The sequence below is a fragment of the Phoxinus phoxinus genome, assembly GCF_949152265.1.
Source record: "Phoxinus phoxinus genome assembly, chromosome: 5".
Classification (NCBI taxonomy): domain Eukaryota; kingdom Metazoa; phylum Chordata; class Actinopteri; order Cypriniformes; family Leuciscidae; genus Phoxinus; species Phoxinus phoxinus.
Window position 1 is genome coordinate 33011554 of NC_136880.1, and position 18881 is coordinate 33030434.

Genomic DNA, 18881 nt, shown 5'->3' on the forward strand with positions numbered 1-18881 from the left:
TGTTTGGATGAGCTTAATGAACATCAGCTGATGCTTTGGCTTTGATCACATTAAATGTGGCAAATATTGCTAGTATAGTGTTCAAGGGATGCGTGCAAAATAAAATCTTTTCAAATGAATATATACTGGAAGAACTCTGAATTTACTACATATCAAGTGTGTTATTTTTATAGTGATGGCATTCATCTTGGTTGTGAATTTTACAAATGCCAGGTAAAGGGTTTTAGCAACACACAAATTTAATTACAACCAACCCACAAGTATTTTCACATTTCTAGCATTGGTTTAAAACCATAAATGTGGCAACTCTTTAGCACTAGTCTCTGTGTCCAATTGTAATAGCTCCCCGACGGTATTACAGCAGGTTGCAAAAACATTGCTTTTTTTTTAACAAGCTCAGAAAATCTGCTTAATGTGGTTTTTACACACATTTCACATCTGAGCATACAGTTACTACAGTTTCATGCTTTCACAAATCACATCATACTCGAAGTTTTTCAAGTTTTAAAGTCCCCCTGTGGTGAAAAGCAAGCTTTTAATATTCATGCGTCTATGTGGTGTTTTTAATTTGCTTTAAGACAAACCACTTGTAAATTCATAAGTCAGCAACATTGCTAAGTATTTTCTCCTTAAAACTGCAGTGAACCAAAGGCAGTCTTAAAATAGCGTTTTGAAATCACTGGTGTTTCTGACGTCACAAACTACAATGTAACCAATCACATCAACTGGATCCCTGAGCTGGTGTGAGTGGGGGCAGGGGTAACTTGCATATTCATAGAAACATATATTAAATGGAACATGGGTGTATAGTTACATTTAAAGGATTAGTTCACTTTTAAAATGAAAATTCTGTCATCATATACTCACCCTTAAGTTATTTCAAACCTGTATGAATTTCTTTCCTCTGCTGAACACAAAGGAAGATATTTAGAAGAATGTCAGTAACCAGACAGTTTTTGGTTCCCATTGACTTCCATAGTATATTTTTTTCCTACTATGGAAGTCAATGGGAACCAAAAACTGTTTGGTTACTGACATTCTTCTAAATATCTTCCTTTGTGTTCAGCAGAGGAAAGAAATTCATGGTTTGAAACAACTTAAGGGTGAGCATATGATGACAGAATTTTCACTTTAAAAGTGAACTAATCCTTTAAGCTATTTTAATGCATGAAGAAATTAATTCAAGGAAAAAAACATTTAAATATGTAATTTTGGATCAAAGAGGAGTTAAGGGATTCAATTATTGATTACAGGGGGACTTTAACATTTCCTCAAATCATGCTATAACCTGCTCCCTTAGCTGGTAGAGTAGAGTAATCAATTTAATTATATCATCAAAAGGAAATATTGAAGCAATTTATGGAGACATTTATTAGGATTCCCTTTTCACTTTGGTCAAAGAGATCACAACAGAGACAAAGTTTCAAATAATAGACAAAGGATGATTCACAGTCTTTTAATGAACAAAACTATTCATACAAATTGAATGACTTCATTGGCCACTCCTAATGACTCCTGACCATGAATCAAGCACCTACAGAAAAGATGGAAGACATCAGTTCACTGCACACAATGGTTATTTATTCAGCAAAAGAATATCATGTAGAGAGTAAACACCACTGACCTGTCAATTAGCCACTGCATCACCAGGCAGCCACTCAACCTACCAATGAGAGAAAAAAAAAACACTGCAACATGTCTAACAATCCCCCAAAAAGAAAAGAATGTTTTAAATGGTCCTATGGTAGTTTTTTTAAGAACATAATTACAAACCTTTCTCGGAGATAAAGGATGACACATCATAGTAAAATCATGCTGAATCTTCAGTAATTGTCAAAGGTCCTAAAACAGACTTTAGTACCAGTCCTTCAGGTGCTGTAATCCCAACACATATCCACACATTGCATGTTAACTTAAATCCATGTTAAAGGGTTTGCAATTTTAACATTAGTTATTTGGCATTATGCTTTTGATTTACCGGAATCCGTTTCCCTCTTTCCACGAACTCCACATGTTGAATCACAGCATTGACAAAGAGAACTCTGGAATGGGTCATCTAAAAGCTCCCATCTGTTAATGAAGGATTAAAGGATAATTTCCCATAAATCATGTCAGCATATTGAAGGATTTTAAGTACAAATCAAGAATACACTTACTCTCCTATGGCTTTATTATAATTGCAGGCCTTCTTCACATCGTTGAGTTTGTCAGGGTCCCATGCAATTAATTTGCAATGGATATAGACCTGCAGGGTGGAGGGGAGAACAGGCAGCAACAAATTCAGATGATTAATAACTTACAGAATTCCTATGAAGAGACTCCCTCACCTCTTGTCCCACGGCGAATCTGAATGCTTGAAGGTGAAGCAGGATTGAGGAGGAGTGAGATCTTGGTAAAAACGTGGATAAACTTTTCTTACCATCCACAAGACACCTATGATGGGTTCACCTTAAGTCAATTATAAAAATATGGCCACTAAATTGCAGCAAATAAGGAAGATCTAACTTTATTTAATGTACTGACTAATGGATATTTCAAATAATCACAAATATACACACCCTTTATTGGCGATAAATGGGTACGTAAGACTATCCGGGGAGATTTCGAGAGTTGTAGAGGCTACACATTCCTCAAGAAGCAACACAAGTGGCTGATGGGCTTGCTGGTTAACACCAGCCCAAATAGGGACAAAAGATCCCACCGGAAAGACACTGGATTCAGCAGGGCCACTGAAATCATCTGGAGAGAAGATTATGATAGGGAGTTATTGTTAGATCGAGAATCACAGACAATGAAATCAAGACCTGCCTACATACGATTGAGAATTGCCATGTGAAAGGCCAGTTCTCCATGACCTTGTATGGCACCAGTAGAAGAGCTCTGGAAGGCAGGAGTCCAACCCTTTGGCCTGAAGACCAAATCAAAATTATTGTTCATCATTGATGGGAATGATTTGGGATTGAAAGTCCTGGTGAAGACCTGTGGTAGGCTACCCAGTTGTGATGTTACCTTTCATTCACACATCTGATTGTATAGGTGAAAGAAGGAGGATATGGCTTTGGCAATGGCCTGTAGGTTAACTTGTTCTCATACACCAAGTATTTCCATGTAGCCTAATCGGAAGGAAGGGGAAAAAAAAGTATCACCATATTTTCAGGATTCTGTGATTACCAAAATCAGGAAGTGAACTTACCGTCCGTCTAAACTCACACTCAGTAAGTGGATAGTGAAAGTCTGCCTCTGCTCCTTCATTTGACACATTTAAGAACTGTGAAGGAAAGCAACTACCCAAGAAAAGACGAGCAGGATTTCCAGTCATCGATTGGTTCATTTTCCACTTAACATGAACAGACTGTTCGCCACACGTAACTTGGATATCTATAGTAAAAGGAGAGAGAAAGTACTTTATTGTACGCCTCAAAGTTGAAGAAAACTGAACAACTCTGATAGCATATCCATGTTTAGAACATGATCTCAAAGCAGGTTATAAGCAAGTAGACCATCTTGGACCAGCAACAACAAAACACTAATTTAAAACATGGTGGTTTGTCTAACAGCCAATGATCAACTACTCTGCTCTACAGCACAACTATATACTGTCTATGACAACTACCCGCTAAAGCTGGACTCTTTTAAGATGTTAGGTTAGGCTACATGTTAAGAACTTAAAATGCATAATATTTTTCTTGTGCCATAATAAACATTACCATTGTTACTATTTTCAGACATCACAAATGCTGTGGCAACTGAAAAAACAAACAAACATTGCCATAAGTTATTCATGATCAGATGCAGACCGAGTGAGGTGCAGACCAAACGCTGTCTGTAAGCAGCTGAATCCTGCTACATCGTCAGTTATTATCAGCAGCTAATTTACAACAGCTGACACATGACAGGGGAGGAAAGGAAAAAAGCAGGATTTACTCACTAATTGGAATGTATGCTACTCTATAAATTATAATTAGTTCAGTAGCAATCTACAATTTTTGTATATAATTTTGGCAGGGTTTTATTGGGATTTATTTCGTAGGACCCAACAAGACTCCCAAAAGCGGAACCATTGTACCATTGCTATAGTTGTACCAAACTACCCGGAGTTTATTTCGGATACACGGGAAATCAGACTCTTTTTTTGTTTTGTAGAAGCATTTTAACCGTTTCATTTGCAATTACTATTACTATCAGATAATCTATTTTCTGTTCAACGTGTATGAGTTAAAATACAGTCCTCAATATGTTGATTAAAGTTAAGGTAAGCGATTTTGTCCTCGCTTTTAGCTGTCGCTATGTGAGTTTCCATATTCTGTTTTAATCTGGTTTATGATTTCCAGTGTTAATAACTTTGATTAAACTGCATTTGATTTGGGTTGAACTAAAAATTCTAACTAAAGATTAGCCGATTATCTATTTAAAATCATGTCAAAATGCAGAATATTTGTTTTGAACTACAAGTGAAGTGATTCATATGTGGAAAAAATTGTAAAAAACTAACATATTTAACATTATATATATATATTTTTTATCGTGTCTCTCAGACACTCACAGGCAAAGAAATAGAAATTGACATCGAACCTACAGATAAGGTATGAGTGTTCATGTCCTTAAAATGTTAATATCTATTTCTGTATCTTTGGATATTTATTTTATGCGCTTTTTTCAACAAGGTGGAAAGAATCAAAGAGAGGGTGGAAGAAAAGGAGGGGATCCCACCACAACAGCAAAGACTAATTTACAGTGGAAAACAAATGTAAAGTTCTCCATTAATAAGAAATAATCATTTTGAAGTTAAAATATCGAGGGAAATAATCTATTCAATTTTTTAAAATCTGTTTTTCTCTATTTCAGGAATGATGAGAAAACTGCTGCTGACTACAAGATTCAGGGAGGATCAGTCTTGCATTTAGTTCTGGCTCTCCGAGGAGGGGAAAACCTGCACTAGCCCTGCAATCTCCCTGTTTCTTTCCTCTAATCTATTATGGTAAACTTGTAAATAGTAGAAATCTGTTTTATCATGTACATAAACAGACTAGCCAGGTGGCTCTGCTGCTTAAAGCCACAAGTGGACAATTGGCTTTGCATACATCACTCTCTAAGTCATGTTATTGTAATTCTGAGCAGTTTACAACCTAAATGTGAGTTCATATTGACATTTGTTTCTGCCCTTTTTGTTCTGTGGTATATGACAGTATACACATTAGCAGGTTAAGGACTGTTTACTCATTGTTTTAAGATAGACACAGGTCCCATATAAAGGATTCATTAATTAGTTAGCATTATCTCTTTCCATTTAAAATGTCTCCTTCAATTGTTAAACGTGCATTAAGGCATGTTGTTTCCTAAAAGAGATGCTCACATGTACCATCATCTTCCTAAAAACTAATTTCTTGAATGGGGTGCATTATACCATATATATGTTTTATTTTATGGTGTTTGGATAAAAGAGGAATAAACAAATTGGACAAATGGATATTTGTGATTTCACACACAAAGAGGTTGTTTGAGAAATATGACATTCTAAATATGTGAGATGGTAAGTTCATTCACAGTCAAGAAAAACAGTAAACAGAAAAAAAATTATGATGAGAGGCTTAGTGATAACAGAAAGGCAATTAGAGCTCAAATTAATTAGGGCATATGAAGGATATCTGTTAATCAGGTTCTTCAACTTGTTGACAGGGTTATATAGTGACAGTGCACAAAGGAGCTTATCTAATGACAGTGTGCATTAGTTTGACTCTTCACTCTTGTGCAGTAATGCCAGCACATTAAACCACACTTTGTTCTAGACAATTCAAACCAAGATAACACTTCATAAACACCTGTTGTATCAAATCTGCCGTGAGAACGTTCAGTCCATAATAGAAAGGTTGACAGACAGCTGCCTATTTCCGTAGATCTCAATGAGAGAGAGTCATGGAGATTCAGAACTCGTAGGTCGGTCACAAGGGGTTGATTGATGGCTGACAGTTCCAGCCCAGACTAGGAAAGGAGTCAATTTGTACTGTGTCCTGATGCACTGCACCCTGATGTGAGTAAGACACTCGAAGCCGCATCTTAAGGCTGACCTGTATGGGGGAAATAAAAGTATAGTCAAGCTTGTTCATATATAGCACCGATAAGTTTAGTGAGAAACAGTCGCACAAAACTAAAGCAGGATGGACTTGCCTTGTTAGGGTTGTTGAGTAAAACAGTCTGTGTGACTTGACCAAGGCCATGTGCTGGAATCACATTACCACTCGGAGCCTTCATCTGCAGCTGAACACTCTGAAAAAGGAGAATAATATTGTTTTAATGTGATAACAGCGTGTGACAGATTCTGACAAATGTGTAATTTCTTTCTTTCAAATTTACAACCCCATTTCCAGAAAAGTTGGGACATTTTATAAAATGCAATTCGGAATCAAAAATCTGCTTTGTTAATTCTCTTTAACCTGTTTTCACTGATCAACTTACCGGTAATTGTATTTTGTAAATATATATATATTTTTATTTTATTTTGATGGCTGTGACAAAATGTTGGGACAGAGGCATGTTTACCACTGTAAACAGGTGGTGGTTGTAAAGCGCTTTGGGTGTACGGTAGTACATGTGAAAAGCACTATATAAATGCCTCCATTCATTCATTCACTGTGTCACATCAGGCACATTCCTTCTTCAGTGAAGAGTGTCAGTGTAGAAACCACTCTGTTGTTGTAGCATGTGCAGAATGAGGCCTAGTATTGTCTCTGTACAATCCCAAAATACGGCTCAATGTCAATGGTACTTTCACACACATGCAAGTCACCCATACGGTTTGCATTCATGCCCCTCCATACCATGACAGATGTTTGCTTTTGCATCTGTGGCTGATGAAAGTATGGATGGTACCTTTCGTCTTTGGGACTGAAAACTCGATACCCATTTTTCCCTAAAACATGCTGAAACATGGACTCATCTGACCACACATTTCCACAGTCTTTTAGACCATCTGAGATGAGCTCAAGTCCAGAGATCTCGGCATTGAACAGATGGATGCTCCTTACACGATACCCTCACCAATTACCAGTTCACCTGCTAATTGTGGGCTGTTACAAAACAGTTTAAATGGTATCCCAAATTTGTTGGAGTGTGTTGCAGCCATCAAAATACAATTACAATTATTTGGCCAGTGAAAACAACTTTTTCTTTGTATTTTTGTCAGTTAAATAAAGGTTCAAGAGAATTAACAAATCACAGATTCTTGATTTTATTGCGTTTTACAAAATGTCCCAACTATTCTAAAATTAGGGTTGTATTTATTGAGAAATATAATTTATTGTTAATGTAATGTGGAGAATCACAGTTATCCTTTCTTTGGCACAAAACGCATTCAATGACTCATTTGAAATTACATAATTTCAAAAGCTAACATAATACAAAACTGAATAAGAAGTTCACACAGAATTCTTTTTTGCTTTGAAAAAACGCGAGACGTGGGGTAGAGCGGAATGGAGAAGCTGAGCAAATGGGTAGAGCTTACGTTTAGCAAATATAATTCTATGATGTAATTTGGGCCTAATGGGTGGAGCTAGAATATCCAACCACACCCTAACCCTACCCACAACTATATCCCTTCACACCCTTAGAGCTCCAGAGAGGAGGAGCTGGTCGTCATTTGACTTTGCAGTGAGTAACACTTGGTGGAATGGAGAAAAAAAAAACGCAGTCTCAGGAAGCGTTTTAAAAAAAAAGTCAAACTGATTTTAACTTGAGTTAATGTAAACATGGACCATTTAACATATACTGCAATGATTTCTAAACAGTAGAGAGCTTCTTGTTTTGGAAAGAAATTTTACATAAGAATACTTGTGATTAGAGTTATATAGGTCATTCTTTACAAAGTGTGTTTGTTGGGTGAAAAACGTTCCTAGTGTTTTGGTAGTTTTAGTGCATTTTGAATGTGCAAAGTTAGTTAGGAAAAATGTGCAAAAAGTTTTTATAAGTGACTCCTACAGAATGTGTGAAATAAATCCTACAGAATGTAAACCCCTCAGTCAGTGTTTGTGTGCCTGTCACTTTTTGAACAAAGGGTGAGTAGTTCACTCTAGTACACACTCAAAAGTTATAAAAGACTGTTATAAGCTGTTATATACAAGACTGTTGACAAATAGGTTCGTGGTGAATTTTCATGAAAACGAGCTGAAATTAATATCAGACCTTAGGTACAGCTGCTTGAAGAGTGAAGTTGGAGATGTCACTCTGAGTGGAGTTAGAGGCAATAAGGGTGACCGTGACATCGGTTTCTGTCTGTTTGTCACATTGGGTTTTCAGGCTTAATCCATTCTTCTCATACACCGTCACAGTAGGAACTACATGCAAACACACCAACACAGGTGAAAACTGTAATATTATCACAATTTAAAATAATTTTCTATTTTAATATATTTTAAAATGTAATTTATTCCTGTGATGACAAAGCTGAATTTTCAGCTGCCATTACTCCGGTCTTTAGTGTCACATGATCCTTCAGAAATCACTCTAATATGCCGATTTGTTGCTTTTATAAATTAAAAAAAAAAAGTTGTGCTACTTAAATGTTTTTTTTGTGTGGATAAAATTCAGGATTCTTTGATGAATAGAATGTAAAAAAATAAATAAATAAAAAACCTAGAATAGATTTGAATTTAATTTATTTTAAATAGAATTTGTAACATTAGAAATTAAATTTTTGGTCAATTTAATGCATCCTTGCGTAATAAAAATATTTTATTTAAAAAATAAATACTGATCCCAAAATTTTAATGGTAATGTATCTTTCAGGGTTTTTTTTAAAGGTCAAACACAACTGGAGAAATCATCAGTGCTTCAGGTGTCCATGTTCTCACCTGGTATCGGTTCCAGCCCTCCCAGCAGGTCAAGAAGATCGGCACTAGAGGTAGTTGTTGGAGTGATGGTTGGGGCAGGCTTGGGCTGGAGAGGCGTGTCGGTCCCACCCAAGAGATCCAGAAGGTCGCACACCTTTTACAAAAGTTTAAATACAAAAAAATGTGTATCTATTCTTTAACAGTTCAGTGTCTAAATACAGTATATTATAATAATTACCTGGCTTGCTGGTTCTGAGAGCAAACCTGCCTCAATTGGTTTGGGTTTGGATGGGTCAGGCTCCTTAATCTCTCCTGATGCGTCTCCATTAGTGTGTCCAGGTGAGTTCTTATCCATCACAGGCATTCTTTCCAACACTGCAGCTCTGAGGGGAAGACAGTGAACTTGATCGCTTAATCATGAACTGCTTAAGAGCAGCACCATTCATGCATAATCTCAGGGGTTTTTGTACTGAAAAATAGTAGGCTTACAAAGCACATAGCAGTACCTCATGTGGTCATATTTCTTGAAGAGTGCATTATATTCGACCGCTCTCTGCTGAAGTTCCAGGTCAATGCAGCTGCCGTAAATACTGACAATACTTCTGATTCGGCTGATTGAGAGAAAAACAGAAAGATGAAAAAGATCTAAGACAAAACAGACTCAAAGAAACAAGCAAATACACTGAGAGGGAGGATGTACTGACCGATATATCAGTACCATACTTGTTATCAGCGCAAATTGTAAAAAAGAAAAAAAGAAAAAGAATTTACCATTTTAATTCTCTATTTTTAGTATGTTAAAAAATTTTTGTAATGATGTAAATGTCTTTACTGTCACTTTTGATCAATTTAATGTGTCCATGCTCAATAAAAGTATTAACTTATAAAAAAAAATAAAAAAAATACTGACCCCCAATATATATTGGATATATAATTGTTTAAGCTCAATTCCCCTATTTTTACAGTACATATGCGGTCATCTAACCTAACGTGCCTAAAAAAAAAAAAAAAAAAAAAAAACACTAATATGTAAATAACTGTGAAATGTAATCTTTAAAAAACCTCAATATGAATATCAATTTTTTTATACTGTACGTTATATTCTTGTGATGCCTAAACTCACTTGTGGCATTTAAAACAATTGAGTTTACTTTTCAGTGTTTTAAATTAATTTAGACAAAATGCTGTAGAATTATACAATTATTTCTTACATTATTTTTCATAATCAATTCACAGTGCATTTTTTTGCCAGTATTTCATAATAACGTTTCTCACTCGACATTGTCAGTGATCCGAGTGCTCAGCTTCATGGTAGCAGTGAGTGCGAAGCCTCTGGTTGCTGGCGATGACATGTGAGACTGAAGAACTGTCTCCAAGGCCTCTAGGGCGTCATCTTCTGTAACCTAATGGCAGAAAAGGCCCAAAAACACAATTGTATTACCGGTACTGTATTGTAGTACTGTGGTGGTACAGGGCAGGCATCAGATATCAGTACCATGGCAATTTGTTTCATTTATCATGGTGTAATTGATGTGCAAAACTACATGTTTTCAAAACATTTCTAATTGATTAAGGATAGAAATGATTGCAAGTATAATTATGCTAGTTTGTGAGACACAACTTCTCAGATGGGTTGCTGTTAAAGGGATGTTCACCCAAAAATGACAATTCTGTCATCATTTACTCACCCTCATGTTGTTCCAAACCTGTTCATTTCTTTCTTCTGCTGAACACAAAAGACGACATTTTGAAGAATGTCGTAATCAAACAGTTGATGGACCCCCTTGACTTCCATAGTATGATTAAAAAAATAATAATACTATGGAAGTCAATGGGGTCCCATCAACTGATTTGGTTACTGACATTCTTCAAAATATCTTCTTTTCTGTTCAGCAGAAGAAATAAATAAATACAGGTTTGGAACAAGATGAGGGTGAGTAAATGATGACAGAATTGTCAATTTTGGGTGAACTATCCCTTTAAAGAAAAGCGTTAAACTTTACACGCAAAAGTACAGCATGCTAGTCTAGTGAAACCTCATGATGACCCATCCCTACCACAATAATGGATAATAAGCATATTCATGTACAATGGTATTTACATGGTACATCAAAAAAATAAATATTTAAGCTACCACGGTACTTGGTAAAAAAATAAAAAGGGAGTAATTTTGGGTACCATCTTTGTTAATGGCTTGCAACATAAAATACTCTATATGTATTAATTTATAAGTCAGATTCACATTGATCCAGTAGACACCGATTAGTGCACCAAATGGGCTCCCTATATAATTTTACAAGTATCATTATTTTATTTCTGTTTACCTGCACAGGCTCAATCTCCTCACACTCGCCCTTCAACAGCAGGTCTCCATATTCCCCTATACACCAGCACGCAACTTGGACCAAGGATTGCTATGAAAATAAACTGTCTATTACACACAAACAGGCACGTATGAAATGTTCACACGACACGTCATTGCCCAGAGATGCTCCAAAACACAATGCACATGTTTGTAAGAATCAAGAATGGATCTTGTGTGGAAGGCCACTTCTACATCATCACACAGAACACATTTTTACTTTTCACTGCGCTGCTTTTCCATTGTTTGTTTTGTTATATGAACATGAGCTAGTCACACTTGTGTCTTTTGCAGCGCCTCGTGCATGGCATGGAGTTCTAAAAATGCAGTGCTCAAGAAGTTAAACTTTTTAAAAAATCATGTCTTTAGACCAGTGTTTCCAACCCTGTTCCTGGAGGCACACCAAGAGTTACACATTTTCTAACTCTTCCTAATCAAACACTCCTGATTCAACTCATTAGTAGAGACTCCAAGACCTGTGTAAAATTGAATGGCCCCTTATAAGCAAAAACATATCCTTACCTGTGAAATATCTTTTACAAGCGCTCTATAGAGCTTGTGAACAGTGTAACAGTGGAGCTCAGAAGCAGTAGTGATGAGTTGGATTAGGTTGGGCACAGTTTCATCTCTTACATCGCCCCCTGCCTGAAAGAGAAAGTACTACATATAAAACTTGATACAGCTGAAAAGACACAGTAGTTCACAACTAATACATTCTAACCCAGTATTATTTTCTTTTTTTATGAATTTTAGGAGATATTTTTTTCCAGTCTATTCCTCGCACAAAGCTATCTTGTGTCTTCAGAAGGCTTAAAATAATGCTCATCAGTCATATGTGCTATTTTTATGATACTTTGTTGTTATTCTTCGAGCTTGGCATTGAAAGAAACAACAACATTTACATTCATTGCACGGAAAAGCTGCCAAACGTGCGTGAGATTTCCTGTTGTGTTTCACAAAAAAAAAGAAAATAATACTGCGTTGAAATGGATGAGAACTTTAATAAACACTAAGATGTTTACAGACTGAACGTCATTGCTTATTTGCAAATGGGAAGACTTTTTATCGTATTTTGGGAGGTAACAGTTTTAGTTGTGTAGCAGTGGCTATTTACCGTAGTGAGCACATGCAGGATGGTATCAATGTGCCAGCGCTTAGAAGGGGAATACCTGACCAAGACACAGAGAGAGAGACACATACAAAGACAAAGTGCTGTTCAGTGCCTGTGACTTGCAACATATACAAAGATAGACAGGTTAACACAGAAAACAACAAAAAAGGCAATAAATCGAGATTCCTCCACATGACACGATTTAGAATGGGTTAGCCATTGATTGCAAAGACTGAGCTCATGAATATTAATTAGCTAAGATGGCTATTGCCAGTTAATCTTCATGGTCCAGTTGTCTAATTCATATTCTCACGAGCCAAACCTTAACCTTGGTATTTTTTATAGACTGTGTACAGATGTGTTTGAGTCACACGGTCTTGTAGATGTTTGGCACGGAGACGTTCCACATGCTGTTTGAGCTAGTTTGCCGGGATATGTTGTTTACATGTTGTTTTTGTATATTAATAATTAATCTTAATGCAGATCTGTAAATTAAGCAGATCTGTAAACTTGGTTTCTGTAAGAAAGTACTTTTTTAGATATGAGTGAGCGTTTAATAGGAAAGATACACAAATGAGCGGAGCTGAACCACAGACACACAGAGATATAATGGATGAAACTAACAGGTAGATATAAAGTACAAAGGACTGATGATACCTCTCAGCAGCGTTGAAGATGCCAGAAGCGGTTTGAGATCGAAGCTCTAGGGGACAGGTTGAAAGAAAAATGAGAAGCTCCTTCATCATTGAGCGAATGTTCACAGCCGACACAAGGGCAAGTGACAGATCCAATGCGCGACTGCAAAAGAAAAAGAGCAGGATGCATAACTGTAATTATACCTCAATTTATATACATCTGTATTATCTATATGCATCTCTTTTTTTAATAATTTATAGTACCGTTTCACCGAGGTGTCTTGATCTTTCAGGCAGTCTACAATCGTGCCTCTGTGCCGCTGCACCGCATTGTGGTCTGTCTGCACTATTTTCTGGAGTGATGTCATTGATATGTAGCTGTAATAGATGAGAGACAGAAACTGAGCATGTACTGGCATGAGTAGGGCTGAGAAACTGAATTTACATTTTCTACTCAAACACTGTAGCGTATATATATATAATATTATTATATTATTGTATTAATGTCACATGATCATTCAGATATCATTATTATCAATGTTAAAAACAGTTGCGCTAACTGACCCCAAACCTTTGAAGCTACTAGAACAAGAAAAACAGGCTAACCCTGACAGACATTCAGATTAGTCAGCTCAAATATGAATTAAGTGTACAATCAGGTCATAGCAGGAGAGAAACAAAAGTAGTATGTGGTGGTGTTATAAAAAATAAAATAAAATCCATTAGATCTACTATGATTTATTAGACTGATTTAACAGTTCCAATGCTTTTAAATATAGAAGTATTAAAAAAGAAACTTACCGAATATTCCTGTCGTTATTAAGTAGAAACCTTCCCAGAATATTTACAGCTAGCACCTTAAAAGACATAGATTATATGCATTAGAAGCATCATATTCCACGCCTGTTTAACCCAAACTACCCAACTAATCATAAAACTGTATATTATATCGTATATGAAATTGTGACCAACCCTAAGCCCACTCTCTGAGTTGATGTCCATGATAGTTAGGACTGTTTCATACAGCACAGCACTGCCTGCAGTCTTACTGCTGTCTGTATTTGTAGCCACCTATGCAACAGAATCACCAAGATCAAGCATTAAAACTCGGCTTTAAAAATACATAACTAATATGATTACCTGCATTTCACAGGGTGTGTTTGTTCTATTTCACCTGTGCCAACAAGTCATTCATGGCATCACTAGCGGTGTCATTATTATGACCCAGAATTCTTAGCAATCTCAGGATGCACACCTGAAGGACAAAAATAGACAAATCAAGTCCTGATATTCATACAGTTCAGTAACATGTAGAAAGTACGTTGTAGCCTGATAAAGAGTGATATTATTGACTGTAGCGGACAAACCTGCAGAAAGGGGTCGCTGATACCAGCTACATTGTGCTCTGGAGAATAACTGGATGTCACAAGACCTTTCATGATCTGTACCAGTTCAGGAACAGCCTAATGGAATGGGAAGAAAAAACTATTAGTAGTCTGTATAACTGAGTAGTTAAAGTAAAAGTTCTGTAGAAAATTCACTTGAAATACCTTGCGGAACTGATCGAGAGTGTCAGGATTTCGCGCACACAATTCAGTGATAAGAACTACAGCCCCATGCAAAACCCCTGTGAAAACAGTCAGGCAGTTACAAAACCCCATCATATCACAAATACTGCACATAATACAAACAATAAAAAGAAACAATGTAGCTAACCATGGTTCTTCTCAGACAGAAGAGACCTTGCAGCAGGAATAAACAGCTCTGCAAGCTCTGGGACCTTTCTTATTATGTGGACGGCACACAGCGTGGCCTAAAGCAGGTATCATTATCAGTAGTACACATAAAAAAAGAAAAAAAAACACAATTTAGCAGGATTATGTTAATCTGGATGATGACATGACTTAAACACATGATTTTGACATTGTTGAAGACATAAAAATCATAGCTAGGGACAATTCAGTGGTCGCTGGATATTGGTTTGTCCCTACCGTATTCTATGATCTTGCTTAAACTATACTTAAAAACATTTACTGACATAAAATGTCATGAACTGACCTTTTTCTTGATATAAGAATTAGAGGCCCTGAGGAGCCGTTCGATCTCTGGTGCCAGGTCTCGACACATCTCAGCTGAACCCATGCAGGCCAGAGTGCATAGAGCCAGAGACTGAACATACTGACTGCTGTGGGAAAGGTCACTACAACAGAGATAAAAATGGCCAGACAGAATAATGATTTAAAACTGGAATTACAATTTATCAGCAAATAATATATATATTATATTATATATAATATATAACATTTACTTCTTGATTGAGTTGGTAATCAGTAAGCTAGCATCCTGCTTCTCATCCAGGAGCATCATGGCTCCCAGGTAACCCATCCGCTTCTCGTTGTACTTGGGGCTGGCAATCAGACGTACACACTCCATCTGCAGGAGTCAATACTAAAGTTATATAACAGGTGAAAAGACAACTGAAAAACAGAATATAGTACAGAGGCATAGGGCTGCACAGATGAGAATTAAGGTGCCAAGATGTGATGTATCCATAATTGGAGACGTAAAACTTTGTTATCCATCAATGCAACCCCACACACATTAAGAGTTACCTGGCCGAAGTGTGCAGGGTAGCCCAGCATGTGCACATAGAGTAGTTTTGCAAGGCTGTGCGAACGTTCCCCATTGTCACCCTGGCGAAACTGTGCCCGGATATCTGCACACTCTCTTTGGATGATGCCCCTCTCCTCACCTTGTGTCCGGGCACTTCGGATGACCCGGATCATTTCCTGTAAACGCACTGATGGAGTCATGACTGTATCTGTAATCAGAGAGAGGCATTTTATAGAAATTGAAAGAGGAACCAGCATATACCCAGAACAAAGCAATGCTTTTACATTGGTAGTTTCTTGGTACTTGATTTAATTACATTTTTGAACAGACTTAAATAAAACACATTTATACCAAATGCAACTCTGAGGGTCTAATTTGCTTCCATTTTATATAAAGAACTATCAAATAATCAACTATCAATACCATGACCACTTTTTTTTATAGAACCTCAATTTATTTTGAACACTGCAGTTGACCACCAACCAACACAGCAAACTTCACCCATGTGTAGTATATGTGCAATGTATAACAATTTGATAATCAGATAACTTGGATTATAGTGCAAGAGTCCTATGGATTGCTTACACTACTGTTCAAAAGTTTGGGGTTCATTACTCCAGACTTCAGTGTGTCACATGATCCTTAATAAATAATTCTAATATGCTTATTTGGTGTTCAAGAAACAATTGTGCTGAGCCTCTGCAGATGCAAAAGAGAACCCACAACACACCCCTCCTGATCTCACTCCACTGGCCAGAATCAAATTCAAAGTTTTAATGCTGGCTTTCAGGACTACCCCTGGATCAGTTCCCCCTACCTTAACCCACAACTACAAACTATGCAACTATGCTTCCTCCTGCCAGATCAGGTTACTGAATGAGCCAAAACAATAACTTAAGGCAAAAAGTCCCTCTCTGTTACACACACACACACACACACACACACACACACACACACACACACACACACACACACACACACACACAATGTATTATTCTCTGCATTTCTTCTCTTCTCTAGCTGGTGTCCTAATCTAGTTGTGCTTTAAGCATGACATTGTTTACTACAACGTTTGTTGGCTCTGATGAAAGCTTTGTTCCTCTTTTGTGCATCCATTTGGATAAAAGTATCTGCTAAATCCATAAATGTAAAATGTTACTATTTTTGTGAAAAACCATGATCATCTTTTTTTCAGGATTCTTTGATGAATACAAAGTTCAAATAATCTTTACTCACTTTTGATTAATTTAATGCATCCTCCTCACTATAGTTATGTAAAAGTATTTATTAAAAAAATATTTTGGGGTGCCTTTTTGAGCATGATAGCCTGTTGTATTGTATGCACAAGAACAATGTAAACATCCCTAAATGTCTCATTTTTGAGTGCACTCTACCTCTAAAATTGTTCTAAGGACCCAAATAGTTGAAAGGTTATTTGGGCCTGTTGCCTCTGGATCCTCTTCCTTCAGCTGAGGAACTTACACCTGCTTTCATTTCAGATCTTCCCATGATGACTACATCCATTCCCGCATGCGCACCGCGCGCGCTACGCGGCCTTCGGTCGCTGTGACGTTACTAATCTACAAATGCATTCCACATGATCTCATGATCGTTTTGACATCTAACAGAGCCATTTTCATATAATATATACAGCGCAGTCACTGCAGAAATAGTCAGTTTAATCGAACCACCACCTTTGAACACAAACGCACTGTGTGCATTAAAATCAGATGCAATAAAAAGCTGATAAACCGTAAACAGTGAGGAGATAACGACAGGAAAGACTTGAATTATCTGAAAACGGCGATCAATTTGTGCTGGTCGTCGCTCTCATCGTTTGCAGGAAATGCAAACATTTCTGGCTTTGTTGTAACGTACACGGCATCTGTTTGTGATTAAACTGAGTATTACTTTTCGGTGGCTAAAGTCAAGTTTGTACACGCCGAGTTTGAGTGTTGTTAACCCGTGTTTGTATTCGCTGACGTTGTCAGCATCTGATCCCGGGCTCATCATCTTACCTTAGGCAGCGCAGTAATTCCAATCGCCGAAGCCAGCCGGCTGCTCAGTGCCTAATTCATCCGCTCCTCCTCTTCGGTTTAACCTTACGATGTATTCGTTGGTAACCAGACGAGGTATGTTACTTTACGAGCAACTTTACCCACAGTAACAGCATTTACAAATGTGTATAAGCCTCATAGTACAGCGCAACTTCCGCCATCCGGGTGTGCCATTCATTCCCGTCCAGCTGCTCTGGAACTGGAAAAATACTTGTGTGCAGTCAGTGTGTATTTAAAGGACCCGCGAACTATTTTCTGATGTTTCATCCATTTTTTAAAGTAAATTAAAGTAAGTGATTCAATGAATATTAAAAAGTAGTATTACATTTATTTCATAAAAATAACTAACATTTTATGTTTTATTATATTTTTATTAGTAGTAAACTAGTAAATAATTCAGTTTCAAAGTAAATAGTGGGCCTAACGTTACCTTTATACTATTTATTCCTTTTAATCCGTAAAATAATTTAAATCATATTATTGTTACGGAATTCTATGGGGATCCGAGTTTAGATGTCACTTCTTTCTGTTTACTAGTAGTTGAGCAGACTAAGATTTTTTTAACGTTTTTATGCTCACCAAATCTCCATTTATTTGATAAAAAAATACAGTATAAAAGAGTAGCATGTACCTAACTATGCCCTATATAATACAGTTGTGGTCAGAATGATTGGAACCCCTGGTAAATATGATAAAAAATAAATCTGTATTGTTTATCCTTTTGATCTTTCATTCAAAAAATTTTCATTTAAGTAAAATAATTGAAAGTCACATTATTAAATAAATGTAAATGTTTTTTACACACACAAAAAAAGTTTTTCTCCAAAATATGTTGGCCACAATTATTGGCACCCCTAGAATTGTTTACGAGTAAAATATCTCTGAAGTATATTCCCATTAATATTTACCCTTTTTTAGCACACAAGGGTGATTAGGAACATGAAATTGTCTAGCTATGACTTAAATATGAGGAAACACAAATGCCAAATTCCCTTAATCATCCATCACAATGAGTAAAACTAAAGAATATAGTTCTGATGTGTGTAAAGCATCGGAAATTCCCATTTCTACCATCAGGGCAATAATTAATAAGTTATAATCAACTAAAGATGTTACAAATCTGCCTGGAAGAGGATGTGTGTCTATTGTCTTAATGCACGGTGAGGACAAAAGTTTGAGTGGCCAAAGACTCTTCAAGGATCACAGATGGAGAATTACAGAGATTAGTCTTGGGGTCAGAAGCCTACAAAAAAATGTTGGTCAGATTTTTGCACATTTTTT

General features: G+C 36.7%; 3 protein-coding genes across 9 annotated transcripts; 1 reads left to right on the top strand and 2 right to left on the bottom strand.

The window, feature by feature from the left end:
• Positions 1-994: 994 nt before the first annotated feature.
• On the bottom strand, positions 995-4051 carry zp3f.2 (zona pellucida glycoprotein 3f, tandem duplicate 2). 7 transcript variants are annotated; one of them, XM_079612112.1, is made up of 11 exons: positions 3708-3906; positions 3194-3378; positions 3010-3113; positions 2817-2908; positions 2559-2739; positions 2328-2433; positions 2157-2245; positions 1979-2070; positions 1774-1875; positions 1625-1663; positions 995-1534 (listed from the first exon to the last, which is right to left on the bottom strand). In XM_079612112.1, exons 1-9 carry the CDS (start codon positions 3781-3783, stop codon positions 1811-1813), a joined length of 990 nt encoding a protein of 329 aa, XP_079468238.1. In that variant the 5' UTR covers positions 3784-3906; the 3' UTR covers positions 995-1534; positions 1625-1663; positions 1774-1810. The 7 variants fall into 7 exon arrangements, with proteins under 7 accessions (XP_079468238.1, XP_079468239.1, XP_079468242.1 ...); XM_079612113.1 differs by having other exon boundaries at positions 1294-1534; positions 3798-4051; XM_079612116.1 differs by having other exon boundaries at positions 1350-1534; positions 3211-3378; positions 3798-3863.
• nedd8l (NEDD8 ubiquitin like modifier, like) lies at positions 4049-5023 on the top strand. The gene is made up of 4 exons (XM_079612118.1): positions 4049-4252; positions 4536-4583; positions 4665-4747; positions 4846-5023. The coding sequence occupies exons 1-4, from the start codon at positions 4235-4237 to the stop codon at positions 4937-4939; spliced, it is 243 nt and encodes an 80-aa protein (XP_079468244.1). The 5' UTR covers positions 4049-4234; the 3' UTR covers positions 4940-5023.
• Positions 5024-5170: 147 nt separating this feature from the next.
• ap1g2 (adaptor related protein complex 1 subunit gamma 2) lies at positions 5171-17850 on the bottom strand. The gene is made up of 22 exons (XM_079612109.1): positions 17562-17850; positions 15543-15751; positions 15239-15363; positions 14989-15130; positions 14647-14743; positions 14481-14557; positions 14298-14393; positions 14105-14185; positions 13903-14001; positions 13732-13787; positions 13195-13308; positions 12953-13093; positions 12299-12353; positions 11707-11829; positions 11147-11236; positions 10098-10225; positions 9329-9433; positions 9061-9205; positions 8844-8976; positions 8176-8327; positions 6166-6264; positions 5171-6065 (listed from the first exon to the last, which is right to left on the bottom strand). Exons 2-22 carry the CDS (start codon positions 15741-15743, stop codon positions 5940-5942), a joined length of 2385 nt encoding a protein of 794 aa, XP_079468235.1. The 5' UTR covers positions 15744-15751; positions 17562-17850; the 3' UTR covers positions 5171-5939.
• Positions 17851-18881: the final 1031 nt, after the last annotated feature.